Below are 20,055 nucleotides of genomic sequence, written 5' to 3' on the forward strand. Positions count from 1 at the left end.
CATGTCCGTCCCGACCTGCGCCGACATCCGCGTTCAATGAGCGGCTCCCATTGAAAATGACTGGCAGCTGCCCGCGGATAGAACGTGGACGTGGACTGTGCCGTGTGAAAGGCAGCCCGCGAACCTCTCGGACACGCAATGCTCTCGGAGACGTTAAGTGAATGCGAACATCTTGGTGTGCATGTACCGTTAGTGAGCGGGCAGCTTCACCTGCCCTGGGCATGATGAGCATTAGTGAGTGGGCAGCTTCACCTGCTCTGGGCATGATAAACATTAGTGAGTGGGCATAAGTGAGTGAGCTGCGGCTGCGTCAGCAGTGAGGAGGCATGAGGCGTCTCCACCTGACAGCCGGATCTAAGCTGAGCTGAGCATGTCTGCTTTGCTGTGCACAGTCAGGAAATATGATGTTACGACTCCCGTGACACAGACACAGCCGCCATCTAAACACCATTAGTCTGAACGGCTGCCAACAAAATACTCACTTTGTCTTGACGGCCAGCTCCTTTGAGACTGTTGCTGGAGAGCTCAATCATGCTAGTTTGTGCTGGTTACGCGTCTAGCAACATACTGAATGTGGGCAGTACAATCCAAACGCCACTGTTTGATCCATTCTATACGGCCCTCTCGACAAACAAACTCCAATATGGAGTTCAAAGGGTTCAAGCCTTAGAGAGAACTACAAAGAGGCCTTTCTGGCAGAGAAAAATGTTATTCCCAATGTCAGAATTCCAAAGGAATGGCATTCGAACAGAACACACCCTGTTCATACTCCTTCCCTCTCCACTTACAAACAATCCCATCTCTCTTCTCTTCTCTTCTCTCCTGTACCCTTACACTCCCTTCCTTTACTGGAACCTGGAGTCCTCCCTTCTTTTCTCCCTCTTTCTCCTGAATCCCTACTTTCTTCACAGCACCCCTTTAGTCAGCCCCCCCCCAGACACTGTCAACGTTTGGCAGAGGAGAGAGTAGTCCTGTCGCGCGCGTGCGTGCGTGCGCGCGTGCGTGCGTGCGTGCGTGCGTGCGTGCGTGCGTGCGTGCGTGTGGTGAGGGGTGCCCTGGCTGTCTAGAGAGTCCTCCTCAGACTGCTGTAGATCTGGGGAGTGTGGAGGGGAAGAGAGCAGAGCACATGCCAACATTCCATAAACAGTCTGCTTTCTAAAAAAAAAACTAAGTTAATACAGCGCTCTACTCTGGGGAAGAAGGGGCTCTCTCAAATTCTCTCTCTCCTCATCGCTCTCGCTCTCCTGATAATGCCATCGCTCCATTCCTTGCCCTCTTGTCAACCCCCTATTCATTATATCCCCGAAACGCGGAGCGTCGGGGATGTAATGGTTTTGCGTGCGCCGCCGCCGCGTCCGCCGCCGCGTCCGCGTCCGCCGCCGCCGCGTAAGGTCTTTCGTGTTAACGCGATAACTTTTGAACGGATGTTTGGATTTGTCCCAGATTTTTGGGGTGAATGCTCTAGGGCAGGTTCATGAACTGATTCGAGTTTGGAGGTCAACACTTTCAAGATGGCTGAATTCAAGATGGCAGAATTTTTGTTTGGCCCATAACTTCTGACTGGGTGGATGGATTTCTCCCAGATTTGTTGTGCTAATGCTCTAGGGTAGGTTCATGAACTTATTCGAGTTTGGAGGCCAACACTTTCAAGATGGCCGAATGTTTGTTTGGCTCATAACTTCTGACCAGTCGGATGGATTTGTCCCAGATTTGGTGTGTTAATGCTCTAGGGTAGGTTCATGAACTGATTTGAGTTTGGAGGTCAACAGTTTCAAAATGGCGGAATTTTTATTTGGCCCATAACTTCTGACTGGGTGGATTGATTTGCCCGGTACTACCTTATTTTAACAGTTCACCATTTCAGTGAATCTACCATATTAGGTACAGTGTAACAATATTTAATACCATTTAATAGTGTATTACCAGTGTAACAATATGCAATACCAGGTACAGTGTAATAACCAGTATACAATATTTAATACCATGTAATACTAGTGTAATACTAGTGTAACAATATGCAATACCATGTAATACCACTTACACAAAAATACATGATGTAGTACAAAATTGGTATATGGTGTTACACTGGTATTACATGGCATTAAATATTGTTACAATGGTTATTACACTGTACCTAATGTGGTATATTCACTGTAATAGTGAACCATTAAAACAGTGTTACCATTTGCCCCATTTTTTGCTTCATTTTCACAATAGTCATTTGGTTTTAAGCCTATGCACGTCATTGATCTATGTATAGATATTAAATATATTTCTTTAATATTTTGTATTTATCATATACGTTTATGAAAAGGTGGACGGGAGTGGTAGGAATGATGGGGGACTGGAAGCGTTGCGTTTCGGGGATATACCTTAAGCAGTCGAAGGCGACTGCACAGGCAGTCTAGTTTCTCCTTGTTACTCTACCTTCATTCCGCTTTCCTCATTCCTCCATTCCCTTCTCCACATCCCTCCATTCCTTGCTCTCCTCTTCTCCTCACTCCTCCCCCTCTCCTTTACAGGAGGGAGAAGAAAACAAGGCTCCTCGTCCCTCCACCCCAATAACCAACCAATCCACTTTCAGCATGGGTAAAAACACATGCAGTCTGTCTTTGACAGGACAGGAGAGGGCCATGGGTGTCAAATTTCTGACTAAACTCTTTCCAAAACCTCTCCAGCGCTGGTCCCATTTGTAAAGACTTGAGGCTCCACTGCATATTTATTGTGAACTCTAGAGTCTCTCCTCGATCGAATCTGGCTACAGTACTTCCAGACCTGTCTGCTACAATAGCCATCCAAAAGCCGCCCACCGCACTACAGCCCCATGGAAATCCCCCTCTAGTACAATGACCATGTAAGGCGGTTTGAAGAGAGGACACAGCTTCAATGCTAAAATGCATTTTGATTGAACAAGTGAGGGTTTTGTTGCTAAATGGTGACTGCAGACATGAAGACATTTGCCGTATGCTCTTGTCTGATACTTTGCCAAGACTATAGCACTTCCACTGCCCTGCTCTTACACAAAAGAGTAGGCCTAGTGCCCACAAGGCAACTCATAACCTGGATTAAACAGGGACACCTACCAACGTAGGAGGTGTCTTCCAAGATTACTACTGCGTGACACACACACACACACGCACGCACGCACGCACGCACACACGCACACACGCACACACGTCTGGCAGGCATGGCAGCCCATTCCTCCTCCCCTGTGAGGGCTGCTGTGTGCCAGCGTTACTGCCAGGGAGGATGGGTGTCTTGGCCTGCAGACCGCCACAGGACAGGATATCCTCAGGCCCAGCAGGAAGTGACATCAGCTCCAAGAGTGATGTCTATGGTTGTTTGGCACTGCATCTTGCTGATATTCACAAGTATACGTCTATGGTTGGTCGACGCAGCTTCCCTGCTATTCTTACTGTACGAAGCAGATTGGCCCTCCCTACTCAGAAGGAGGAGGAGGAGGAGGAGGAGGAGTCAGCACTGGCGTGAAGGCAGGGAGGATGGGACCAACTTGCACTGAGAGGAGTTGTAAACATTATCAATGGCCTCAATACCAACTGCAGTAATCTAATGTGTGTAGTCACTCATTCTAACAAAACATATTGATTTGAATGGGGTCATTGATTAGGAAGAGGATGATAGGATGATATGAAGGGAGCAGGACAGAGAGCCAGGTGACCGGGGACTACATGAGAAAACTGGGTCTAAATGGGGGATTATGGTATTATGGGTGTTTTGCATGCATGTTGTGCTACGACCGGGGGAGATTCGTGCACAGTGTAAACACTGGCTTGGTGGGGGGTTGGTACACCAGCAAAGCCGGCCCTTCCCAGGCCAGCCTGTAAGCCATCTGTGCGGAGGCCACAGGTCCTGGGTAACAGCGGTGATCAATACATCCCGCTGCAGATGGCCATTAGGCTGACCAAACCCCCTGCTTAAACAGCAGCAGCAGCAGCAGCGGGTGCTAAGCCATCAGGAGTCACCCACAAACCACACCACTCCACCCAAACATCTCTCAACCCCCCAAATAGCTCCACACTGCTCTACAGCTTCATGATCGAGCATCTCCTCTCCTACCTCCCCCCACGCAACCTCTCACTCACCTCTATCCCCTTCATCCCAGCCCACTTCCCAATAGGGTCCCTATTGCCTTCCACACGTCGCCCCTGACAGTCTTGGCATGGCCAATCATCCATTTGCCTGACTAGCGTAACTACAAACCATTGGTCTGGCAAAGTCTTCTCTGAGGGCCTTGAGTTAGGGAGCTGAGTCTATAAAATGCATCTCTGTATGCTACGCGTTGAAGCAATCAATCAGTTCACTCTTGAAACGCTCAATTTTAATTCACCCCAAAAAAGGATGCCAACAAATAGCCGACTTCATCTTGGTCATGCAATTTTGTGCGCAATCACAGAGAGCATGGTTGGACCCAGGCTAATTAACTAACAGGCTAAATGTAATCCAGCAAAAGTAAAAGCACCACTTTTAATAAAAATACAAACTACTAATAAAAAGTACTTAATTACAACTATTTGAGTAAAACAGTATTTACTTTCCACCCCTGCCCTGCACCTTGAGCACCCCCATATACAGCACTGCCACCACTCATGCTGCTGCTTTGGTTTTGAGTACATCACAACTGCAGGCAAAACATACAGTTCAACACACCATCCTATGCAGGATTCACAATGTAAACAACATAGGCAGACAGAAAGACAAAAAGGGGAGAGAAAAAAAAGTGTGCTTGCCGTCGTCCATATGATTCCCAAGTAAGTCTCGCGTCTTTTCCTGAAATGGGTCGACCTCTGCGGATGGGAGAGGGAGAGAGAGAGGGAGAGAGAGAGAGAGAAAGAAACAGGATTACAACATGATTATTAAAAGCATCAGTGTTACAATTTTACATCAGTGGTAAGCTTTCACATTGATTGACAATTACGCGACTGTCTGCAAATTTCATTTTTTAACTCTTCTGGGCAAAACCTTCTCAAAAGCAAAAATAAACCTGACACATGCAGAACCCGAGAGACCCACACTTTTTCCATGCGAATGATGTTCTATATGTGAACTTAAGAACACAGATGATTCATCACCAGCTACCACAAACTAGTCAGACATGCCAAGCAGGCAAATGTTCCTTTTACGCTCGTATGCACGCGCACGAACGTAGACGATTGTGTGCCAGCCAGCCAGCCAGCCAGACATTGAGCCTGATTCATCAGAAAAGAGGGAATCCAAGAGCAGAGCCCCATGGGATCCACTGGCCTGAGGCACACGCAGAGATGAGATGAGATGAGATGCTGAACTCAGATCAGATGCGTCTATAGACTCCCCACTAGGGATGCACCGATACCACTTTTTTGAAAACCGATACAAGTATGAGTACATTAATGTGTGTACTTGCTGATACCGAGTACCGATACCGATACCTTTTACCACCAAAATACAATGAAAATAAATGCATGGCCTTGTTTTTTCCACCTGTGATATTTTTATTGTCCATTTCCATGAATATTTAAATGTTAGTAAATGTATGAGGTGGCACTTTTTTCCATGCTGATTTCAAGTCCACAGAACATGACAAGATTTTGCATTGTTTTGAGTAGTAGTAGTACTCATAGCTGGTATCGGCAAGTGCTTGACGAGTACGAGTACGAGTATAATGAGCAGTATCGGGAGCCGATACCGATACCAGTATCGGTACATCCCTACTCTCTACCACGCACTCATGGACCTGAAAGGGAACACTGACCAGAGATCAGTGGCGTGACGTGGATGGGGAAACCGAGGTGGTGTCGGAGCTTTACAGTGGCAGCCAGCGTTGAAATGCAAGGCTGTGTGTAAGACCAAGGTCTAGTGATTCTGCCAAACGCACACACACTTTCCCATAGCTCCTCAGGCGCCGAGGACTCAAGATTACCTCACAGCAGCAGCACACACTCTTTATCAAACAGTTTTTCACAACATGTTACACACACTTCACACTAATGGAAACACACACACACACACACACACACACACACACACAGGACCTAATCCAGTACTCCAGGGGAGACCTGAGGTCAGCACTTTTTCCAGACACACTTCTTCAGCAAGTCTCTCCACTAATGTAAAGCAGCCTTCATCTAGCCTAGCAGGCTGCAAGACCTTAGGCACGCACACACACACACACACACACACTGTACACCTTGTGATAATGCAGCTCTAGTCCACTATGTAGCCCTGTGCTCTGCTCCTAAAGACGCATTACCAGCTCGTCAATTTTTCATGACATCCTGGATGGATCTCAGAAGATGCTACAGCAGCTAGCTCCCCTTCAAACACACTACCAAGCAGCACTACAATACACACACACACACACACACACACACACACACACACAACACCAAAGCCCAACACACACAACTGGTGGAGTTGAAACTCAAACAGACCACCCTGTGCGTTTGTGCCCGTTTGTCTGTATAGTTAGGTGTACGTCTGTGTGTCTGTAGCCTAAGCCTGGGCTTAACATGTCTTGGTGTGTGTGTGTGTGTGTGTGTGTGTGTGTGTGTGTGTGTGTGTGTGTGTCTTCAGTAGCGTCTGGGTGAGGGTACAAGTCTAAACCTGCCTTCTCTATACAGTCAAGCTGGATGTTTACCATCAAACACATGCTTGAGTCTTTTATCTTTTATCTTTCATCTCAGAAGGCTACTAGACGGAGGGGGATACCCCTGTGGAAACTACACACACACACACAGATATACAGGAGTCAGGACATACGTAAGCTTACACACACACACACACTCATTCACCCCTACATGACACACACCTACAGTCCCCCTCGCCCCCTCATGACAGTGTCAGTGCACCATGAATCCGTGTCCATCAGCCTGGCTGTGTGACTAGATCTTCTGAGACAAACATCAGCGAAGTCAGCCTTGTTCACAGAGGCAGGCAAAAGACCGGCTAAACAGATAACGGCAACTCGACGCACACACGCACGCACGCACGCCACCTTAAGTCCTATCCGGCATGTGAAATCACTGCTGGTTCACTTAAGAATCCACCACTTCTTGAAGGACCCAATATAACTACTAGCCTTACATTACATAAAGCAACAGGCAGCAAAACATTCATAGACAAACCAAGGAGAGAGTGTGTGTGTATGAATCAAAGATGAAAATGAGAGTTTTGCTAAGTGATATTATGGCCTGAGTGAAGAGACCTGCCCAGATGGGGTTACTTTTGGCCTTAGGGGTGTCAGTGGCTATGTGTGCGCTTATGTGTCTGTGTATGTGTGTGTGTGTGTGTGTGTGTGTGTGTGTGTGTGTCGCTCTAGCCGGTGAGGTTACCTTTGGCCTTAGGGGTTGGGGTGTCACTAGTGTCGGTGGTGCTGCTGCGTGCGGCGATGCAGCTGAAGAGCTTGAGCACCCCCTTCCACGAGTGGACGTGCGGTGGCCTAACAGCCCGCGACATGGGGACCCCCCACCCCGCTCCTCATCGCTCCCTCACATTCACCAGTGCCACCACGCCATAGCCCCCAGCAACGCACCGCACCGCACACTCCACAACGCACATCACAACAACACAGGAGTGTGGCCAGGTGGCCAAGAGGCCTCAGTCCAGCAGCAGATCCAGTCCTTTAGATCAGCACCGTCCTCTAGATCCCGTTAGATTGAAGTACAACAACAACAAAAAAGCAGCCAAAATGTCCACAAGGCGGTGGGGGACAACACAACCCCTCTGTACTCCAGGAATGTCAGGCCAGTAGACTCCAGGAGGGGTGGCTAAGGGGCAGTAGACTCCAGGAGGGGTGGGTAAGGGGCAGGAGAACTCACTAAGAGCTCAGTGGACACATGAAAGCCACCGAGAGTTACAAGAAAGGCAGAAAAAGTGAACGCTGAGAAGACAAAAGGCAGAGTGAGCGCGAGAGGAAGAGAGAGAGGGCGAGGGGAGAGGGAGAACAGGAAAGGAAAAAAAAAAAGTGAGTGCGAGTGCTCTGGCTGCTGGGGCTGTTCTTGTTCCACGCTCCCTCACTTCTCTTCCCTCTCGCGGCACATTCCAGCCCCAATGCAGCCACTCCCTGCCTGCCTGCCTGTCTGCCTCAGGATCCCGCTCTCTCTCTCACACACACACACACACACACACACACTCCACGATCCCCGCCGACCAATGCTACACACACAAATACAATCCAACACGACGCAAAGAGTCCAAAGAAGTCCCAAAAGTCCTGTGTGTGGTCCCCAGCACTGCCTGACGACTGTGTGGAGAGAGTGAGGACACTGAGAAGGGAAAGTGTGTGTGTGTGTATGTGTGTGTGTTGCTGGAGAAGTGGAATGTCAGCTTGGAGTCCACAGGCGAAGGCGTAGGGGGTGGAGAGAGAGAGCAAGGCAAAGGAGAGAGAGAGAGAGAGAGAGAGAGAGAGAGAGAGAGAGAGAGAGAGGGAGAGAGAGAGAGAAGAGAGAGAGAGAGAGAGAGAGGAGAGAGAGAGAGAGAGAGAGAGAGAGAGAGAGAGAGAGAGAGAGGGAGAGAGGGAGAGAGGGAGCGATTGAGTGTGAGTGAGTGTATAGCAGAGGCCCTGCTCTAGAACGTAAGAGCAGCCCAGCTCAAGTTACAGTCTCCACAACTCCACCTCCACAGCATATGGGCTGCGACTGCTACACACATACAGCTCTGCTCTGGGTACACACGTCGCCTGGATTTATGTGATGCATGTATTGTGTTGCTGAATGTATTACATTTATGCGTGTGTGCGTCTGTACAAAACTACTTCCCAGACAACCAGTTTTTGCCGCCTCAACAAAATCTCTGCAGCCCCTGAAGAGGGAACGGACCCACAACACACAGCACCGATTCCCAATGAGAACATAACAGCACTGGTTTCCAATCAGAACACAATGTTTCTCCTGTGCCTGTGCTTGAGCAGTGTTTCAGCAACTGCGTCTTTCCAGGCTAATCCGTCTGTATTCATAGTTTCCGGCAGAAAATTCGTTAGTCAAGGTGGCTGGCAGGAGGGTTAGCTGGCATCACCATGATACCATTCGTCATGTTGTGCAGTCTCATATGAAATATGGTATGATGAACCTCGAAAATAAAAGGACATCTACAATTTGCACAGCAACCTTAGTCATTTCATTCAGAAATAAATTTTTTAAATCATGTCTGGGTCATTCCATGTCAATTCAACAGGAGCCTGTGCACTTAGGTCTCAAAAAAAATCAGAAAAAAAATTACCATATGTGCCCATTGCAAATTTATTTGAGTGTAAGATGTATACTTTCCATGTTACAGCCATTTTCACTGGGGGAGGGGGGTGCCCATTTTGTTCACACTCTTTTTTTGTCAAAGTTCACAAGCTCATGGCTCAAGAACTAAACCATGAAGGGAGCTCACATTATGCATGCAGGTACATAGATAGGAATATGTTTGTTACAAAACTGTCCGTTTTGGTCTGTATGATCCTGCATAGTCATAGCATTCCCTCAAAGATGATACAAATTTTATTGCAGTTTTTGGATGTGCTCTGTTTAGGCCTTCAGAAGACATATTTGTACCCAATATAGGTTCTTGATTTTTCCCCTGGTAGAGATAAGTAGAAACACTCTCATAAATAGCAATAAATAGAAAGGAAACCCTATCGGTGTTTGAACAAAAGCTTACACTGGCCCTACCATGACTCTAACGGTGGGGCATTGGGCTGCTACATCGGCTACCTGGGTTCCAATTCCCCATCTCTCTCCCCAAAGCGTTTCCCGTCTCTTTACCGTCCGTCCTGTCACTAATAAAGTCTACAACCAAAACATTTCTAAAATCCTCTGTGAGCACATTACATATACCAACAGCAGCTCTCAACTGCTAGCGAATGAGTCCTCCTTGTTATGCTGTCATTGGGTGGGAGAGACGACCAGCACCCTCACTGAGTTAAGCTCTGACTCAGGACAGAGATGTTTGCAGAGCTGCCATGCCACGCCACACTAACCTACATCCACCACATTACACAACAGCCTACACCCACTATCACAACTCCTGCAATCTACAACAGCCTCTGCACACAAAAGACACCTTCACCTTAGGCTAGGTGCTCAGTGCTCACCACAAGATGACGTGATGCAGCCTGCCTCGTACACTGCCAACTCTTGCACCAGACGCCACACTGCTCTGCAAGGAGGCATCACTCAGCAACCCCTGGGGTTAAAAATAACCACAATGTGCTGCTGTGACACTCAAATGCATACAAACAAACACCATCATGTTTTCACATGCATACAAGGCACAAACACACCCACACAGACATTCAAATTAAAGCAAATCAGCCAAAATGCCAAATTTCACTTGTGTTGGATGGGTTCACATAGGGGTGGGCGGTAACCGCGGTATAATATCGTGTGCGATATTTTTTCATCAATGATAGAGATTTTGTGTCATACCGTCTACCACAATAGCGCATTGCGTCCTGCACACTCGCAGAGGAATAACAGCAGCACAGGCATTTCATTAAAAACTACTCAATACAAAATGTGTAATGTAGGCTACAATTGTTTGCAATTGTATGTGATGCCAAAACATTTCAATTCTGGACTGTAAAATTACTTTAAAGGCTGTATGAAAAGCAAGCTCACTAGCTAACAGCCCAAGTTATTAATTTCATTGCAGGTAACAAAGATGTGCTAACACTAGTTGCCTTATATTTTAAGGCATTGCACCAGCCTCAATAACTGTGTGTTACTATGCCCAGTTGAGAAAATATCATTCATGGTATCTGACTATTATAGATTAAAAGTTTAAAAATGTGTTTTCAAATTATTTGAATGACAAGAATTCCCACATAGATAAAACAACGTCTGACCAGTCATTTCAAAAAATAAAATAAAAAATGGTCTTTTGGTCATTTAGCTACAAAACACTTAATTTTTTTCATATTATACACAAATGTACAATACCGTGATATATACCGTGATATATACCGTGGCTAAAATTATACCGAGGTATACATTTTTGGCCATACCGCCCACCCCTAGGTTCACATCACACACACTGTACACACACAAAAATCATCATCAACACACCAGCATCAATGATGGTGATACCAACCAATATGTGGTTACAGGTAGGGCTGCACGATATTAGAAAAATATGCGATACACGATAACATCACTGTATACTGCGATATCGATATTACTCGCGATATTTAATATACATATATTTTCCCCTCTCTACTAGCCATTCTACACTTCATCATGTATAAAACAACTGAGAGCAATGTTTTATTGCCAACGTTATTTTTTATTAGGAAAAAACATGGCTAATATACAGCATCAACTTAAAATGTCAACATATTTAACACATTTTTTAACCATCTCACCAAATTTCCTGTTATTAAAAGTTAAAAACTGTTTGCGATATGTGCACAACTTTTGCAGTACGTGTATCGCAAGCCGTGATATCGCGATATTGATACATTTTCGATATATCGTGCAGCCCTAGTTACAGGTAAAGAGCGAACGTCCCCCTGCTCTCTCGGAGAGCGTAGAAAACATTGCAGGCCTGCGTTTAACTTAGTAGATAAGAGTATGGTGTAATAGAGTTGTAGAGAAAAGAAGAGTAACTTATGTCTTGGAGTAGAGCACAGTGTAGTAGAGAAGAGTATGTCTAATAGAATGGAGTAGAGTACAGTGTAGTAGAGTGGAGTAGTGGCCTGCCTGGCTGGTCTGGGGACTCACTAGTTGGGCCCCTCTGGTGTTGTGTAGGTCGACACTCTCCAGGGGTTTCACACAGGCAGCTGCCTGCCTACACCCAAAAGACAATCCACCCCCACCACACACACACACACACCCCCACACCCCTGCCCTGCCCCCCCTGCTCATCACCATCATGGCACAACTGCCTTCATTCACACCATCTGCCTCCCAACTGCACCCTGGACTTACAAAAACACACACACACAAAGACACACAAAGACACACACACACACTGTTTTATAGACTAATGGTCATAATCCGGTGGAGAGCAGAAGGGGGGGCTTGGGTGGTTCATTGAGAATGAGCCTCCTTTTGTCTCTTTAAAAGGTCATTACTGGATCTGGAGGCCGGCTGGCAGCATGGGATCAAACACACACTCTGACACTCCTACACACAAACACACACGATCTCAATAAGACTTGTCAACAGAGCAGGAAGGGAGGGGCAGGGGGGGGGTGGCAGCAGAGGACACAAACACCTTCCACAGCTGCCCTCTCCCGCCCCGTTTCATACACACACACACACACACACACCATTACCATCTGAAAGACACAAGGTAATAAAGACCGCTTGGATCTGCTCCCTTGCATCTACACACTGTACGCATGTCCAGAAGGAGTGGAGTGCTGGGCCACAGCAGGCGTGAGGCAACACGTCCTCCTGCTGGGCTGGTGTGTGTCTCACACGAGGGGTTGAGCCAGAGATTCTTTAAGTATATAGAGATATGCCAACATAATAGGTTTCTATGGGCACCTAACGCGACCAGGTTCCGGTCTGCCTAAAGGGGCGTGTCATAATGCTCCTAGCATTGAATAGAACAGTCCTCAGGTCTGCCTAGGTCTGCCTAAAGGGGGATTTCCCCCCCAATAATAGAACCCGGAAACAATGGGCCAATGGAACCTCTCTCTCTCTCTCTACTCTCTCTGGTTGAGCTGAGCAGGCTGTCCTGTAAAGGGCCATTTGCCGAGCTGCCGCCGACTGCTGCCACACACACACTGAATGACAAGCCCAGAGGAAACACTCACACAAAGCAGAGGCAGAGACAGACAGAGGGACAGAAGGAAAATGTTTAGAAGCAGAACAGAGCACAAACACAGACTGTAGTCAGGCCTGCACATGTCCGGGGGGTGGCGGTGAGAGGAGTGTGTGTGTGTGTGTGTGTGTGTGTGTATTTGCATGGGACTCGGCCCTGTAGACGGCTGGGCCATGTGGTCAGATAAGCAGCCTGGGAGATGGCAGTGGGCATGTGACGTCACAGCTCCAGAGCCACATGCAAAACACTGTGTGATGGAAAACTAAATGACAGCACGGGAGGACAGGAGACACAACAGCAGCAGTACTCTCCCGAAACCCAATGATTGGGCTTTGGGATAGACCTGTAGGCCATCAAACATCAACACAGTGGCCCAAGGAGAAGAATACAGCTGCAGCACAAGTTATGCAGGAGCCGCTGCAGAAGACACACACTGCAGGTTTCAGGAAACAATATGTTCAATGACATTCCCAATCCCGTTGTATTACAGGGATGCTCGGAAGGAGTTCAGAAAGAATAGAATTTACTAGCCAGCCCGATATAGTGAGCGCACAGGTCGAAGGAACAGAAGTTACCAGCCAATAGGGATGTAGGATACCACTTTTTTGAAAACCGATAGGAGTACAAGTGAATTAATGTCTGTACTTGCCGATAGAGAGTACTGATACTTTTACCCCCAACAGACAATTAATATAATAAATGTAATACACAGAATACAGCCAGGCAAGTACACACTCTGTTTTGGGATGGGCAAAGAACAGGCCTGTTGAACACAGCTAACCAGTTTGATCACAAAGCCATCTTGCTTGCCTCCTTCAATACACCACACACCAGACACACAGCCAGACACACAGCCAGACAGACACACAGACAGACAGACACACAGACACACAGACAGAGACACACAGACAGAGACACACAGACAGACAGACACACAGACAGACAGACAGACAGACAGACAGACAGACAGACAGACAGACACACAGACACACAGACACACAGACAGACAGACACACAGACAGACAGACACACAGACACAGACAGAGACACACAGACACAGACACACAGACACAGACACAGACACACACACTTCAATCCATATTCCACTGCTCCAAACATTGTACTGCCTTCGTACAATCTAGAACGCCATAATATACACAGTAATGTTACTATACCCTTAATGTAGAATGTTGTAACATCAGCAGTGCATGTCAAAAAAGTATGCTCCAACTGGACATTCAAACATTCTATTTAAAGCTCGAGTTGAGGTGTAATTCCCCACCCGTCAGACTGGCAGGTAGGTAGGTGAACACAAAACCTGTCAGAATTCAAAAAATTGTAATCCTAACACACACACACACACACACACACACACACACACACACACACACACACACACACTGCAATGTTATGTTTACCAACACACACATGCCCAGAGCCAATGGCCCAACATCTACAGGGATCACAGAGCTAGCACACACACACGTCAACAACAACAACAACAGAGGAGAATGCACACCACAACACCACCAATCACACACACACAGGAAAAGTGAAGCTGGACCGAGGGACACGTGGCCGCACACGATATTTCATTGGGGAGTCAAGTCAATAGTGTCCATCAGCCCTCATCTCCGCGGCTGTCGCTCTGTAACTTTACACCCTCACTGCACACAGGCACTGGAGGAACACAAGCTGCCGCCAAGACACATGCCCCTACACACACACACAGCTGAAGAATGGCTGACAGGAGAGGACTACACTTGTGCTAACACACACACACACACACGTTAGCTGAGTCAACAGCCAGGAGGAGGGACCTTCATAAGAGGGGGACTAGAACAGCTGCACATATCAATCTGAATTGAGCATTCATCACGCCAGCTCCGGTGACACAAGCCGGCCGGCCTGCTGCCATAAAGTGGCACCAACACAGAGAGAGAGAGAGACAGAGAGAGAGAGAGAGAGAGAGAGAGAGAGAGAGAAATCAGTTCAGAGTAACCAGAGCGGATTGCCAACTGGAGAGGAGACTGATGACTACAGGTGATGTGACCAGCAAGAAACCTTGGCCTGGCGCTGATGGTGGCACACAGCTCAGAGAGGGGGCATGTGGGGGCGCCACTGGGGAGGGAGACACGTGATGGCCAGAGGCTGTCAGGGGGACCTGTGGCCACCAGTGGTCTGGGAAGGGAAGGGACTGAGGGGCAGCTGCAGGTCTCCTTGCCATTATACGGCCCGCGACACATAGCTGGGCTGCCTTCAGCACGTACAACACCCAACAGCCAGCCACACAGCCTCGTAGGGATCACATCACATCAACAACCAGCAGACTAAACGCTACAGATAAACAAAGAAATAAATCAGCGGAGCAGGTGGAACCCTGAGAGCAGCGGATCAAAGCACGTCACGATTTAATGGGAGAAAAACATGGGATTTGAGAAAGCCTGTGGCCTTATGGCTATGCATGTCCACTAAGCACATGTGATGGGTGTGCTGTGCTGGGCAGGCTTACAGCATCCAGGCAGAAAGGCAGGCAGGGATCTCCCCTCCCCTGTGCTGTGCTCTCCCCTGGCCCCTGCGGACAGATGGTGCACCAGTATTACACCATGATTATCCAGAGGACACTGGGGCCAGCAGGAAGCCAGGGCTGGCCAGATGAGACGACAATCTGCTGCTGATGTCCTGCATTAAGTTTGTAAAGACACTGGTTCCCTCAGAACCTTAGAGGGGTGCATTACCACACCACCTTCCTCTGAATGGAGCAGATGTCAACATGTGTGGGATGTGGAGGTTGTGTAGTCCTCTGCCCTGGCCAGAGCAGCTGCACGCCAGACAGGAGCACTATGACACACACAGAGACACAGACACACAGAGACACAGACACAGAGACAGAGACACACACCTCCACCAAAGCTTTCATTCATTCTGCCAAACCAAAACAAACCGTGCACAATAAACAGGGCTGCGGTCTCTAGCTTTTGTGCCTTGGCAAAGGGCTGTGGACACAGCAGTGGCGTCATTTCAGAGGCACCCATGTGTGCCATCCCACTACAAACACACAGGAAAGGAGAAGCTCCACATCACCACCGGACCGGCTAACCATGGCAGGATCCAAAACATCTCTCCTGCTTCACACTTATACAGGAGCAGAACTTGTATTTATTTACGAATGTGTGGCAGAAACAAATAGTTATTTGATTTTTAAACAGAGTTTTCTTTTTTTTTAAACAGAGATGGGAAAATACATAAATGTCAGTTAATAAAAATCTGGAGACGGATTTAGACCAGGAGCCCAGGGGGGTCAGCCTAGTTGGGAAGGTTACCAATTTTTATGGGTACTATGATGTCTGGTATGGTCCCCAGATAGAGGAACAGCACGTCTGCCGGGTTCCCTCTGGTGGGTGTGGCCAGGGGGGCTGTAAAACTGGCACCCCAAAAATGGGCTAGATCAGTTGGTGAGGTTACCACTTGGAACCTGTTGTAAATTGTTCATCATAGTCCCCTGATAGAGAAATGACCACTGCCAGACATTTTTAGTGGTGGGTTACCCCCGGCAGACACCCCCGTATGATGACACCCCCAAAAATGGGCTAGATCAGTTGGTGAGGTTACCACTTGGAACCTGTTGTAAATTGTTTGAGATGGTCCCCTGATTGAGGAATGGCCACTGCCAGACGTTTTTGATGGTGGGCGGGGCTTGCCAGACATCATTAATTTGGGGGTAAAAAATGGGCTAGATCAGCTGGTGAGGTTACCTCTTGAAACCTATCATGAATTGTTCATCATGCTCCCCTAATAGAGAAATGACCACTGGCAGACATTTTCAGTGGTGGGGGACCCCCGCCAGACGCCCCAATATGATGACACCTCCCAATATAGGCAAGGTCATTCACATAAGGTTTGAACCAGACATGGTACAAAAGACAAACGACACACCACTTTTTTTTAGATAATTCCAATTGGGGAATTGATTGGAAGGGTCAACATGTTCATAGAAACTTGTTGTGGGTACTTTTTAGGACAAAAATGACTTTTCTTTAACAAATATTACAAATCCGGGCAGGAACCAGTTTGTAGGCTTTCAAAATCAATGGAAAGATGACGTGTTTCTGACTTAAAAGTGCATTTTGTAGGATGGTGGCCAGAATATTTAATTAATATTCACTATTATGACCAAAGTACAATAGGTTTTGCAGCTTAAGATGTTGAGGAGATCCCCCTTTACATGAAAAGTGTAATTTCCCCAATCATAATGAATACTTAGAATTTGATGGTGGTGGTAAACATTCATAAAAGGTAGGCTAATATTTGTGAATGGGACCAATTCAGGGACCAATTACGCTGACATTGAAGGCCTGTGAATTATAGGCCTACCAAGAAATTGCACAACTATGCACTACTGCACCACTATACAGCAGTTCTGAAGATTTAGAAGCAAAATACTTAAAAGGGGTATGCCACTATTTTGGGGCTGAATACGGTTAAAATCGTTGCCCTGGGTTTATAAAGGTGGTAAAGTGCCTTATTTTTCATGTTAGGTGTTGTCTAGTTTTAAGGAGCGAGTAAGTATCTAAGCTGGTGAGACTCAATGGATCACACATGCTACTGTGATTCATTGACTCTCACTAGCTTAGCGATATACTCCCTCTTTTAACTTGTCTTAAAGCAAGACAACGCCTAACATGAAAAATAAGACACTTTACCACCTTTATAAACCCTGGCAAACGATTTTAACTGTATTAAGCCCCAAATTAGTGACATGCCCCTTTAACATAGGCATATACAGGAGGACCAACAGACAGACATTAAAGCGCAAGACAGGACCAGTAACAGTATACAAGTACTAAGAAATACTTGTTGTTCCAGTTATCAAGTCACAACATTTGGAAGCAGCAGAGTGTGTTGCATATTGCAGGTGCCCAGGCAGTTGTTGTGAGTATTGTAGTCACATACGTATGAACGGCCATCTGGGTACTTTGCTTGTGAATGTGTGTTAAGCCCCTTATTGGGGGAAAACAAATTGAATGTCTCATTAACTTACATGCTACATCGCCTAGCCTAAATGAACACAGTCCATGCTTCAGCCACGGCTATTTGGCTATAGGCCTATTATTTATATATATATATATATTTGAATAGCCGGCAACACAACACATTTTCGGCATGTTGAGCATGAACAACGCTAGTCTACAGGTCAATTGACTTGCATTGGCTTCCCCCTCAATGTTTTCAACCAAAAGGGGTGTAATGCACATGACAAAAGTCACACCATTTATGCGTATAGTGCAGTTCCATGTATGTTTGTGTGTGTGCGAGTGCGTGCACACAGTCTTTTCCTTGGGGGCAGCAGCAACAAGAAGACATGTATGGTGTTAAGAAGACTGCATGCATGTCCTGTTTTGCCTTGTTCTCCAGCTTATCAAATTGACCTCCATTAGGTGTTAAGGAGTGGCTTAATTGATGGCACCTCACTCTGCAATCAAGCTGCCTTTAAAAGCTGAAGGAACTGACGGTTCTTCATAGGTGCTCTATTTGGACCTGTGGCTGCTGCCGCACCAGTCAGGGTTTTTGTATTTAGGCATTATGATTTGGACTTTGTTTAATATTAAGTTTGTTAACGTCTTATCCTGGTGTACTTTAACAAAACCCCACAGGTTGGGTAACTTTTAAAAGATGTGTGTTGTCCTTCAAGGTTAAGATTTGGTTCTGTTCTTAACCCCATAGAGCATGTTCATGTGGGGGCATAATAATGGTGTGTTGTATGTTACAGGGCCCAGCCAGTCCTTGTGAATACTGCAGGTAAAGATGCAGTCACTGTGCACACCAATTCCATAGGTAGGCTATAGGTGTGTGTCTATCTGTGCAAACATGTAAAAAAAAGGCATCAAGAAAGTTGTTTTAGTGGGGGTCATCTGTGTTCTAGGGCCAATCCCAATCCTTGCAAGTATTTCTCCTCCCATCCATCATGAACATTGTGCTCAGCTAGTGCCACTCATTCAAGTCGTCTCATAATGTGCTCTGTGCAAGTAGGTTTGCTGTGTCCCCTACCACAGTCCACAGCATGGAGGGGATGCTAGGAGACATGCCAGTACATCAAGGGACATGGATGAGGCCATAGGAGAGTTTGCAATCCAGCAGCGGAATACAACAGCAGTGTAGAAATGGGATTGGCCTTAGAACACAGATGACCCCCACTAAAACAACTTTCTTGATGCCTTTGCACTGTTTGCTATATGAACAAGAAGAGGTTCTGGGAGGGTGAATGAATTTATTATTGGATGTCTGACATGCCCTTCAAAGCACTTCATGATGCATTATGGTTGGTCGTAATTTAACAGGATAGGGAGGATTTCTTTGTCAGTGTCAAATGTTCAGTTGTTTTTTATTTGTTCACTTAATTATTTCTCAATACTTATATACTGTTACTAGCCCTGTCTTCCACTTCAATGTCTGTCTGTTAATGTCAGTCCTGTGTATGCCAATGTCGAGTATTTTGATACTAAATCTTCAGAACTGCTGGAAAGTGGGAATTTCACATTGCTGTTTCTTAGTACAATTCACAGGCCTTCAATGTCAGCGTAATTTCTCCATGCATTACTTAAAGGTGCACCAGAGTAATATTTTCAGTTGTTTATTTCCCAGAATTCATACCGCCCATTCAAAATGTTACCTTTTTTATGAATACTTACCAACATCAAATTCTAGTATTCATTATGATTCATCATTAAAGTATTCATTATGACTAGGAAAATTGCACTTTCCATCATTGTCTGCCATTTTGAAAGAGACATTTAAGCAGCAAAACGTACTGTACTTTGTTCATAATGATACATATTGGTTTATTATTTTGTAAATATTAATGAAATATTCTGGCCACCATTGTACACCATGCACTTTTAAGTCAGAAACATGTCATATTTGCATTGATTTTGAAAGCCTACAAACTGGTTCCTGCCCGGATTTGTAATATTTGTTAAATTAAAGTCATTTTTGTCCTGAAAAGTACCCACAACAAGTTTCTATGAACATGTTGACCCTTCCAATCAATTCCCCACGTTGGAATTATCTAAAAAAAAGTGGTGTGTTGTTTGTCTTTTGTACCATGTCTGGTTCAAACCTTATGTGAATGACCTTGCCTATATTGGGGGGTGTCATTGTATTGGGGCGTCTGGCGGGGGTCCCCCACCACTGAAAATGTCTGCCAGTGGTCATTTCTCTATCAGGGGAATATGATGAACAATTCATGATAGGTTTCAAGAGGTAACCTCACCAGCTGATCTAGCCCATTTTTTACCCCCCAATTAA

The 20,055-nt window shown here is 46.4% G+C and overlaps 1 protein-coding gene across 2 annotated transcripts in view; it reads right to left on the reverse strand.

The window, feature by feature from the left end:
* siah1 (siah E3 ubiquitin protein ligase 1) overlaps positions 1-20,055 on the reverse strand; it is a 28,209-nt gene that overhangs the window by 5,520 nt on the left and 2,634 nt on the right. Inside the window, exons 1-2 of one of the 2 annotated variants that reach the window (XM_063197542.1) lie at positions 7,329-8,376; positions 4,749-4,805 (exon numbers count right to left, since the gene is read on the reverse strand). In XM_063197542.1, the coding sequence (XP_063053612.1) occupies positions 4,749-4,805; positions 7,329-7,452 (181 nt within the window). In that variant the 5' untranslated portion in view covers positions 7,453-8,376. Of the gene's footprint in view, positions 1-4,748; positions 4,806-7,328; positions 8,377-20,055 lie in introns of those variants that run through there. The other variant, XM_063197543.1, reaches the window with a different exon arrangement.

The sequence above is a fragment of the Engraulis encrasicolus genome, chromosome 4 (assembly GCF_034702125.1).
Source record: "Engraulis encrasicolus isolate BLACKSEA-1 chromosome 4, IST_EnEncr_1.0, whole genome shotgun sequence".
In the NCBI taxonomy this organism is placed as follows: Eukaryota; Metazoa; Chordata; class Actinopteri; order Clupeiformes; family Engraulidae; genus Engraulis; species Engraulis encrasicolus.